The 10,967-nt window shown below is 36.8% G+C and overlaps 1 protein-coding gene across 2 annotated transcripts in view; it reads left to right on the forward strand.

Moving 5' to 3' along the window:
- LOC107694288 (rho guanine nucleotide exchange factor 39-like) overlaps positions 1-10,967 on the forward strand; it is a 41,862-nt gene that overhangs the window by 17,001 nt on the left and 13,894 nt on the right. For both annotated transcript variants that reach the window (XM_016493947.1, XM_016493948.1), the window contains exon 6: positions 9,084-9,154. In XM_016493947.1, coding sequence (XP_016349433.1) covers positions 9,084-9,154 — 71 coding nt within the window. The remainder of the gene's footprint in view (positions 1-9,083; positions 9,155-10,967) is intronic.

Raw genomic sequence — 10,967 nt, forward strand, 5'->3', positions numbered from 1 at the left:
TTTTTTTTTTTTTTTTTTTTTTTGAACAGATAGGTGCTTTCTTTCAAAACCAATCGAAACTGGCAAAGTTTTAAACACTTGTTTTAGTGCAGTGGATGATTGACAAGAAATTAGTCAGTCCTCTAGAATGCATTATTATTTTTACTACCAATGCAATGTGGTCACATTCACTAAGCGTTTTAAATGTGATATGTATGATTAGATCACACAACATTTTGTACTCCATTTATACCTGTTTTGAGCACTGACCACTTGTTATAAGATCACCTAACACCGGATTCACAAGATGCCAGCCTTTCGAATAGAAGCAAGCCACTGTTTTTGTCATGCAGCAAACCGCAGGTGCTAAACACCGTCTCGGAGCTTTGTGTCGCACCCTGAATTTTCTCCACCCAGTTATCAAAGAGATATCCTCTAATTTCCCTCTGACCTACTGAGCGCTGACATCTCAATCAGCATGTTCAAAGATGCCCTTGATCTGATCTCATCCTCTCAGGCCCTGATCACTGTGTTTCCTATTGTCCCCCCATCGATTCTGCCTCTCCTCCGTTCTCGGAAAGCGAGGACACACGGGGGGCGCATAATTGTATGATGATCTTAAGTGGCACGGCAGAAGAGCTCCATTCTCGGAGAGTGCAGATAATCAGGAGTACCGCCTCTAACGGGGACTCGGGAGGAAATTGTTGTCACTTATTGGGCTGGAAGATGATGGATGGCGAGGCTGGCTGTGTGTGGATCATGGTGGCTACTTAAGACATGGAGCAGGACTGTTGAGAGGGAGGATAAAATCATTCCTATTATTAAATGCCATTTACTGCAGCTGCTGAGAAGAGATTCATGTTGAGTCGCTCTCCTCTCAACTCTTCTCCTCCCTGAGATCTTCCTGACTACAGATGGACATTTTGGACAATTTGCCGAGTGTCAGACAGAGAAATGAAGTCAATGAGCAAATAATTATTTCTATGTCATGGGCATTATTAAAATTCTGTAAAATGTTGTCACATTAAATGTAAAATAAAACATTAAAAACTAAAACCAGTTATTTTAAGTGGTCAAAGTAAATTGAAAGGGACAGTATGAAAATAGATATTGATTTGTCTGTCTGTCTGTCTCATGATCATTTTATCAGTCTGTCCAGCATTATATCTGTCTGTTCATCATTCTGTCATTATATGTATAAAGAAGTTCTATCCAATTCTGTCTAGCATTCTGTCATTCTATTTTTAATTCTATCTGTCTTTCATTCTGTGTATCGTTCTATTTGTCCATCGTTCTGTCTGTCATTCTGTCTCGCTGTTTTGTTCTATCCGCCATTCGATCATTCTTTCTATTTATAGTTCTATCCATCATTCTGTCTAGCGTTCTGTCATTCTATCTCTCATTCTGTCTGTCTTTCTTTCTATGTGCTGTTCTGTTTGTCTATCCATCATTCTGTCTATCCATTATTTTATCTGTCTATCATTCTATCTATCCAACATTCTATTCTTTTTTCTGTCTGTCTCTCTTGATTATTCTGTCAGTCTAACCATCGTTCTATCTGTCTATCCATCATTATCATTCTATCTATAGTTTTATCCATCGTTCTATCTAGCATTCCATCGTTCTGTCTTTCATTGTATCTGCCTTTTGTTCTGTCTATCGTTCTATCAATTATTCTGCCTGTCTATTTATCTGTCATTGTATCTGTCTTCCATCATTTTATCTATCATTCTGTCTGTCTATCTATCGTTCTATCAGTCTATAGTTCTATCTTTCATTATATCTGCCTCTCTTATTCTGTCTGTCTGTTTATCGTTCTGTCTATCTATCGTTCTATCTGTCGTTCTGCCATTTGCCTGTCTGTAAACTGTCTTTAAGTTTTGTTAAACTGTATTCAAAATTTTCATTTTCTAGTTAAAAAGACAGTTCTATGAATTTCTTTGAATTTAAGTTCATTTTAATTCTAAAATTGCTTCCTCAGTTCTGATTCATTATAAATACAGAGAATAAATTGGAATTTAAAAGGTATTTAAAATTCGTAAATGCATTGCACTGTAAAGTAGTGTTGTAAATTACACCGTAACTGATTAAATTTCAAAACTAAAAGCCCGGTTTGCATTTGTTATATCTTTTATATGAAATGTTTCTGTCCCTGTATCTGACCATGGCATTGATTGTGTCTAGCATTAGTTCTAGGTAGTTTAAGCCTTATAGTAATAAAACGGCATGTATTTTAACACACTTCTACGGCTCTATAATGGATTTGAACGTCCTCAACATCGACGATGAGAAGTGCCATATAAGAGGTTAATCTTTCGCTTTGTGGTGGAACTCGTCGCTCGGAGCGGGTCAGAAGGTCATGGTCGTGTCTCTTTTACATGCAGAGAGCCTCAAAAACCGAAGGAGGACTCGTGTTAATGGAGCTGAGCCATTATGTAGCCAATAGTGTCAGGGCTGTTACATGGGCCTGTGCTTACACACAGCAGATGGGTTCAATTCAATCGGTGCTTCAAACACAACATAATGAGAAGTTCGGGAGGGTTTCTCACCATTTGTGTTTGTTTGCAAAGGTGTTGATTGAACTCATTTAAAAGCAGCTTTGTAGCGCTGTTGAGAGGTCACATCCTCCATATCTATGGTTTAGTCTTAAGACAAGACCTTGGGTGAACTCACCTCCTCTCTTCTTTTGATCTGTTCAAATGGGTAATGCTAAAGCTCACTTTTTTCGATTCAGCCTGAGACTCGAAGGACTAGGATGAGCACTACAGGATTCTTCAGTCTTGTAAAAGCGCTTTTTATTTCATATATTTACTCTCAGAACTGGTATTGATCCTTTAAATATAACATTACCCTCATCTCGTCGTCCTTGATATGTTGACCTCAGGTAGTGATTGCCTACTACAATACTTGGCTCTCAAGCAGAGAAGACTTATTGAAATTCTTGGAAGCTATCAGACAATCTGCTTTATGTCTTGGCTTTTGTTAATTAGGTTCAGGCACTCGGGAACAGTCAAAGTGCGGTGAAAAACGTGTAAAACTCTTCTCAGAGTGCTGCTGTGGCATTATATGCATTTAAGCTTATTTTGTTTATTAAGATTCAATTCAAGTTTATTTGTATTATTTACGATACAAATCGTTGCAAAGCAACTTTACAGAAAATTAAGTTTCTACAATATTTAATAGTAGCTTATCAGTGGTGACTGTCAGTTAATGTACATATGGCAGAAATGTACGGAAAAATCAATTAAAGATGTCATCAAACAGACGATGAACACTATTAACAGCAATTATTATATGATGCAATCAAACTTGTAGTAAAGTTTGGTAGTTCTGTATGTTGTTTCAGGGTTGGCATCATCTGAGATCCTCTGAGGGGTTGGCATCATCTCTTCTCAGGTGTTCTGGATCCAGACTGAAGCTTGTGATTAAGATCATTGTTTGTGTGCATAGCAAGTATTCTCAGCACATATCAATTTTTAAATATCCAATTAGCCAATTGGAGTATAATTAGCAGTTTTAATACACTGAAAATTATTACTATCCAATCAAGATGTCTTGTTTGTGAGATACTATTTCAAGAATGCTGTAACTATCAGCATTATAATTGATAGATTCTTTTAAAGAGAAGTTCATGCAGAAATGAAAATCCCATCAGCATTTATTCACCCTCATGTTGTTCCCAACCTGTAAGAAGATCATTTGAAAAAAATTCAGTTTTTTCATGTACACTGGAAAAAAATAGTAATAGAAAAACTGAAATAGTAAATTCTTTCTGTAGGCTGCAGATGTATTTTTGTGTTTGCAAGATGAAAGTTAGCAAGATGTTTAACCTCGCTAACTAAAAACTTTAAAAAAAAAAAAAGTTTTTAAAGTTTTTTTTTTTGTTGTTTGATTTTTTTGTGTTTGAACAGAAATAGTATTTCCTTTTTATTTTATTTATTTTTTTTTTTTTATTTTATATTTCATATTTCATTTCCAAACAGCAAGTATCACATCAAATTAAACGTGAAATTTCGAAGTAGAAATGCTGAAATAGTATTTCCTTTTGTGTGCCAACTAAAAACAGAGCCAAAGTTATTGTTGTTGTTGTTTTTTATTTGTTTTATTTTTCCTGAAGTTTTTCAGATAATAACAAATCCAAAATCTTTTTATTTTTTATTTATTTGTTTATTATTTTTTTTTTCGAAGTACAAAAACTGAAATAGTATTTTCTTGTTAAACATACCATTAATCTTTGTTTTATTTACAACCAAAATAATTTTACAGCATATATGATGTCAAGTGGGGTCAGTGGGGTCCAAGATTGGATTGATATGATAACAAACCTTTCATTCATGCATTCATTAATGCATGAACTCCATGCAATCAAAGCCAAAGTCACGTGACTCCCATGGCACCTCAGAAAAAGACACATTCTTCATACAATTCCAATGTACTGTGAACACAATATGCATTTTGTTATCATTTGTGTTATAATTTAATTGCAGAAGTTGGCGACGTCTTGGGGCCTTCAGAGCCGATGTGCTCATACGTCTGCAGCTATTAAAGAGCAGTAATTATGCAACAGCCAACGCAGTGTTCAATAACCCATGCAGGAGCCTGACAGTGGCTGTTGTCCCTTAATTAGGAATTTGAATCCTTAATGCACATATATAAAGACAAATAATTAGACCGATATTTCCTCCTCATCCTCTCCTGCACTGACATGTGCATGTAACTGCTGGGTGACCCGACATATCTGCAGCGGTGTGGGGTGGAGGAAGAGAATGAAAACGTGAAGCTTGTTTCATCTGTATATTACAAAGGAATTAGCACAGCAAGGCGTCCATGCCGGTAACTAGGCCAGCGACGCTTTCTAGCGCTCCTCTTCATTAGAATATCTGAACTGTTATAAATACGGTTCAGATTACGTTATTGTCTTATCTTCTCTTTGCTTTGCGCGCTAATGAGTGGGACAGGGCAGCTAAACGAGCGAGTTCCGTTTACATTATTTGGAATGTGCTTTAATAATGCTCATTAGGCCGTTCCCTTTTTTGTTACTGCGCTGCTTTAATTAGATTTCTTGCCCCCCATGCCCCTAATAAGGGCATTCGTGGCTGATAATGCCTGTAATGTATTTGTTACTACAAGATGAGACAAGAAGAAAAAGAAGTAAGATTATTTCTCTTTTTAAGTGCCTTTTATTAGAAGGAGGCTTAATTGGGGCTTGTTGTTTGGTTTCCTCTTTTCTTTCATTTCTAATGAGTAATACACTACTGCTCTAGTTTTTCCTTTGTTCAGAAAGCCTGTTTAGTTAGGTTTCGTTTAGGCTGTTTGTAGGCCACAGAGTTTTTTTAATTTTTTTTTTATTATTATTTATTATATATATATTTTTTTCTTTTATTTGTTTCATTTTCTAGATGATGCCTAGATTTTTCAAAACTCCAAGCCCAAGTATTAAACGTTTTTGTATTATTATTATTATGTATAATAATAATAATAGCATGGTGATTGCTCCTAGTGATTGTTGTGAGCGTTTCACTGCCCTGGCACCCATATGTCTGCTTGAACCGATGCGTTCAGGTCTTGACCTGATAGAAGGAGCAGTGAGAACAAAGAACGAGACACTCACAGACAGAAATCAATGGCAGTTGTCAATGAAGTCCAAGGTCATCGTGCACCCCATGAACCAACAGATTAAGGGAGCACCCATTTGGCAAAAGTACTTTTTAGGTTGAGATGTAGCGTTTGACATCTCCTCCTCAGCAGTGATGGATCTCTTCTGAGGTTTTTCAGGTTTCATGTTACTTTTAGCCAGGTAATAGTGGTGTAATAGTGGTGTATTTTCAGCCGATATTAGCTGTGTTTTTATTAAACCGCATTTCAATCATGACAACCCTCGGAACATTTTAGCATGGTGATGGATATGACAGTGTTAATGTATTTGGTCTTGGCGGAACAGATCTGCTACGCTGCTGCTGAATTGCTGCTGCTGTTGGTTATTGCTGTAGTTGTAGATTATTGCTGCTGCTGCAAGCAAATACAGGAACTTGCTACTGCCAATGCATATGGCGATACAGTGACATGAGTATTTAAGACATACTGCTGCTGCACAAATGGCATATAAAATAACCCCGTAGCAGATCTATACAGGTGGAGCTGGGGAAGGTGGAGGGTTTCAGAGAACTCTGAAAGCGCGCTGCAGGAATCTCAAGTGAATGCTAGCCAGCCATATAAATGCAAGGCAGTAAGTTTATTGGCTGCATATGCAGCATGAACCAATCAGCTTGTGCCAAGTCGTTTAACTCTCTGAATATCATCAGTTACGTTAACACCCTGTCAGAATGCGCCATCTAGAGTTTCATGACTGAACTATATATTTATTTAAAGTGATGGTTCAAAAAAATCATTTACTCACCCTCACTTTGTTTCAAACCTGTATTGCTGTCTTTCTTCTGTGAAACATAAAAGCTAATTTGAGAAATGTCTCAGTATTTTTTTTTTCATACAATGGAAGTCAGTGGTAACCAAAGTAGTTTGTAAATGATGACAGAATTTTTAAAGATCTTTAAATCTTTAATATATTTCATAAGAACAGGGATCTAAAATGTAATCGGTTGAGGACATTTAATACTTGCATACGGCAAAATTATCATAAATAATAATTGAATAAATGAGCATGCACATGCTGGGATTTTTCAGCTTCAGCTTTTAATATGGGAAGCTTTGCAGGATATCCCACAAGCCCTGCTGTGAATAAATACACATCCTGTACACAAACTGACTGTTTTTCCTGAAAATGTTTATCAAATCACCTCTAAACTCCTGAGAGGGAGGGAGGGCCGAAAAGGAGGAGTCAGAAGGCCCCATATCAGACATTCCCTCCTCTCTCTCTCTTTGGCCTTGTAGTCGCAACCCTCTTAAAATCTCGCGTCAGAAGTGGAGTTTAAAGGATGTGCTCCTCCACCCCCCTCTGTGGTTGTCACGGGTGATGGGTGACATGGGTGTCTTGGCGGCTGCCACCACTGTTTACATAATTTCGACATGGCCGCAGGGAAAAAGAGACTATGGCTGCAACGATCTTCACTTCACACTCCTCCAATTATTAAAGCCCCTACTTCGCCGCTTAGCATGGCTCTCAGGGAACGGGAATATTCGTGCTTAACTTTTCAGCCCGCGGGGATCGGCAGGCTGAGTCACCAAAGAAAGATGCCACGGTGGAGTTGAGAGGACGTTTAAGACAGACTAAAGATGCCCCAGTTTATCTGACAACATCTAAAATGGTGGACTTGACGTGGAATTTGGTGCCAGAAATGTGGAGAATATTTTGTGAGCACTGAAATGTTTTATTGTGAAGAATTTTTGGTTGAAGTAATACTGTATCCAAATGTAATATCTTGTGTTTTCTCCAAAACGGCTTCCCTTTTTCAGTGACATCATCTAGGCCACACTGGCCATTGGATAATGTTTACCAGTACACACATTTTTCATGATAAAATCAATTCCCTAGAGAAGATATAGTCCTGCCATCATTTTTTTTATTCTTGTTAAATACAGGGATGCATGATACATACAAGTTATTTACTTTTTTTATTGTATTATCCATATAGTAAATATGTAACGGCCAATACTGGATTTTTAATTTCTCCTTTTTTTTTTTTTTTTTGGAATTATCTAATGGTCACTTAAAGTAAACAATTTAATAACACCGTTAAATGTAATCTTTCATATTTTGCATTATGTCTAGTGTTTTATTTGTATTTTTGCTTGTTTATTTTGACATTGTATTATTCACTTAAAGTGAATCTTTAAAACGCTAATAATTTAATAATGCTGTTAAATGTAATCTGTAGCAAGTATCAAAATTAATTCAAAATTAATTGAATTTTGCATATGATACATTTTAATAGTGAAGCCCAAATATAATATATCAAATAATATAATAATATATAAATAACATTGTTTATAATTAGTAGTGTTTTGTTTATATTCATTTTTTTTTTATTTTAACAGTATATTATAGAATATAATTAACATCAGTGCATAACATGAATATAATCATTGGCTTCATCTATATTATCCAGAAATGTATTTTTATTTCCATTTAATTTTAATATCACATTATAGAAGAAAAATGGTAGTGAACACTGTCACTTGTTTTTTTTTTTTTTCATATCTATTTCCTTTTTTGGCTGTATTTTTATTTTGAATATATTTGATCAAGCTTCTAGCATTAAATAAATCGCTCTCATTACGCTTAATGAATGCATATGATATTTAGTTTCATGGTTTTTGCCGTAATGTGTATTTGATTGCTACATTAATTGCCTGCATACACCTGTGTAATGCTAATGCACTCCCTCCAAAACTTTTCAAGTTCCACTGCAATCAAAGTACAGAAAACTGCAGAGAATCGTATTCCCAATTGTGACGATACCACAGAGTCGAACTTTTTCTGAGAGCCTTCTCATTTGAAAGAGGCCTTTGATGTCTCTAGTCGCTGGAGTTCTGCTTAAGTGAACTGTAATCTCTGGCATTAAGACTCGCTCTATCTTTATCTCCACCCCTGAAACATGAAATGAATTACTACCAAATTTTCTCCTCTCTCAATTTGGCCCTCACCTTGCAATAGGGGTCATTTCCTTAATTGGGCCCTTGATTTGCCCAACCATTTATAACCTTTTTTGTGTCATCAGGGGAGAATAGCACAATAATCAATATTTAATTTTTTTCCTGAACAGAGGTGAATGTAAAGTTTGACCCCGTGCACTTGTTTGTGTGACCCGGACAGAAGGAAATGCATTCTCATTTTTCCTCCTTCAAATCCTTTCCTCATCCTTATAAAATAGCACAAAATCAGTTCCACCGCATTGTTGGAGGAAGCAGAAATACAACACATTAGTGTAATTTTGTAGGCTGAATGGCTCTTTATTCCTTCTTAAAAAGAAAAGCTTTTTTTCTTAAACGTGTCTTAATGCGAGTAATGTCGTCTTACGATGACAGCACCTGTCCGACCTCCTTACCCTGACACGACGAGATGGGTTTTCTCTTGCGCTTTAAGGGTGTATTTATAGAAACGTTGCATTAAGCCTGTGCCGTGTTTTGTTTATTTGTTGCTTTTTTAGGTACAAGCATTTCTTGAGGGACTTGACAGAGAACACCGGTCCAGACAACCCAGAGTTTCAGCAGCTTTCAAGTAAGAGGCACCGCCGTCTCGCAATTCGACAAACACTCTCTTATCCTGTTTGTGCTCTGTGACAAAAGTGTTGATGGGTTTAGCCTGTCTAGATTTTTTTTTCATTATCTGTTTATTGTCAGGATCCGTATCAAGCTGCGGAATCACATTCACCCAAAGTCACACTTGTTATGCTTGTCAAATTTGCTTTCCACTCTAGTTTGTCACTTACAGAGCAACCTAAAAAGAGATCACTCAACGTGTTTGTGATGATGAGGTGCTTTGCAGAGATAAGCATTGCGGAGGGTACCATGGCCTGTTGAAGAAGGTGCAAATGCAGAAATCGTTTCATATGGTGCCAAAACAAACCTGCGTCTTAAAGGGAAAAAAGTTTTTAAGCTGGCAGCTGAAAAGACAGCCTCCCTTGTCTTTGTTAGGGTGACAAAGAACAACTCTGGGCCCCTGTTGTAGCGCTCACGTGTTGTTATTGGCACCGGGTGGCTTTGCTCGCAGAGGATGAAAGTACAGCAAAGCTTAACGTGAGTCTAAATTCTCGATGTGGATTTCGACATAATTAATAGGGACCAGATCAGAGGATATCATCCATGCAAAATATAAATAAATAAAATCTCTGGCATCAACAGAAGCCCCGATAATGACTAATTTCTATCGTCAAATAAACAGCAAATCCGACTTAAGAGCCAGTGTACACAAGGAATTATTTATGTGTATCAATTAAAATCTCATTGGTTGCTTGCTGCTTTTGCTTACAAATTAAAACAGCCCCTAATTCTAAGATGAAGGTACATATCCAGATTTGGCCCTCCGTTGCCTCTTCCTCTTCTCATTAGAGCTCCTTTTTAAGTTCACTAGCTTTTTTTTTTTTTGAGAGGAAGAGAGAGAAATAGAAAAGGTTTCCTCAATCGGCCTGGGCATGTTGTAAAGGGAATTATTTAAAAACTAGACCCCAGACAAATTATATTGTATCTGATTAAGCAAACTAGCAGTGAAACTCACAAGAGGCTTTGTTGTTGTTGTTTTCCAGTTTTCTTTTTGTGTTGATATTTTTTTTTCTCATCACACGTATGCAGCGAAACTCCACAGTTTTAATTATCATAATTGCGGCGTTCGTCAATTGCTTGCATTTTGGAACGCTAACTTCTGCGTTTCCCTACAGCCAAGTATCTCCTGAACTCGTCCGCGAAGACTGTCAAAGGTTAATTAAAAAAAGTTAACACTCAAGAACTCCTCGAACCGAGTTCTGTGTAAACATACTGAATGTCTAAAATAAGAAGACAGAGAGAAAGTGTTCGTAGAATGTGGAATGAGATGGTATTAATAATGCATCAGCCGTAGCTCTGTTGAAACACAATTATAGAGAGGGTTTTCTTAAAAGGGAAGGACTGAGAGACGTACAGAGAGAGGCCCAGTCATCTCTAAACAGTCACTTTGTTTGGTTTTTGCTTGTAATTGTTCTAAAGATAAGCAACTCAATTAGGCTGTGATTATTTTACTATGAAGCAAACGCCCCAAGCGCTGTTCATTGTCTGAATTGTTATAGTCAATAAGACCAAAGCTGGGTTTAAAATTAGTATCCATCTGCTTGTTTGTGTTTCTTTTTTCTTCTTAATGAGTTGATGATGTCTACATTAGTTAATGAATTCCCGGCACGGTAATTGGCAAAATGTTTTCTCTAAAATTTTAGTTGCAAACTAAAAAAGTTTGATCTGAAACTCTGAAAACGAGTTCACTCTACATTATTTACATCAGTGTTTCCCAACCGGGGTGCCGTCTGTCGAGAGCAGGGGTGCCGTGTAAAAAATCCTTTTTTAAT

The sequence above is a fragment of the Sinocyclocheilus anshuiensis genome, unplaced genomic scaffold (assembly GCF_001515605.1).
Source record: "Sinocyclocheilus anshuiensis isolate Anshui unplaced genomic scaffold, SAMN03320099.WGS_v1.1 scaffold1316, whole genome shotgun sequence".
Taxonomy (NCBI): Eukaryota; Metazoa; Chordata; class Actinopteri; order Cypriniformes; family Cyprinidae; genus Sinocyclocheilus; species Sinocyclocheilus anshuiensis.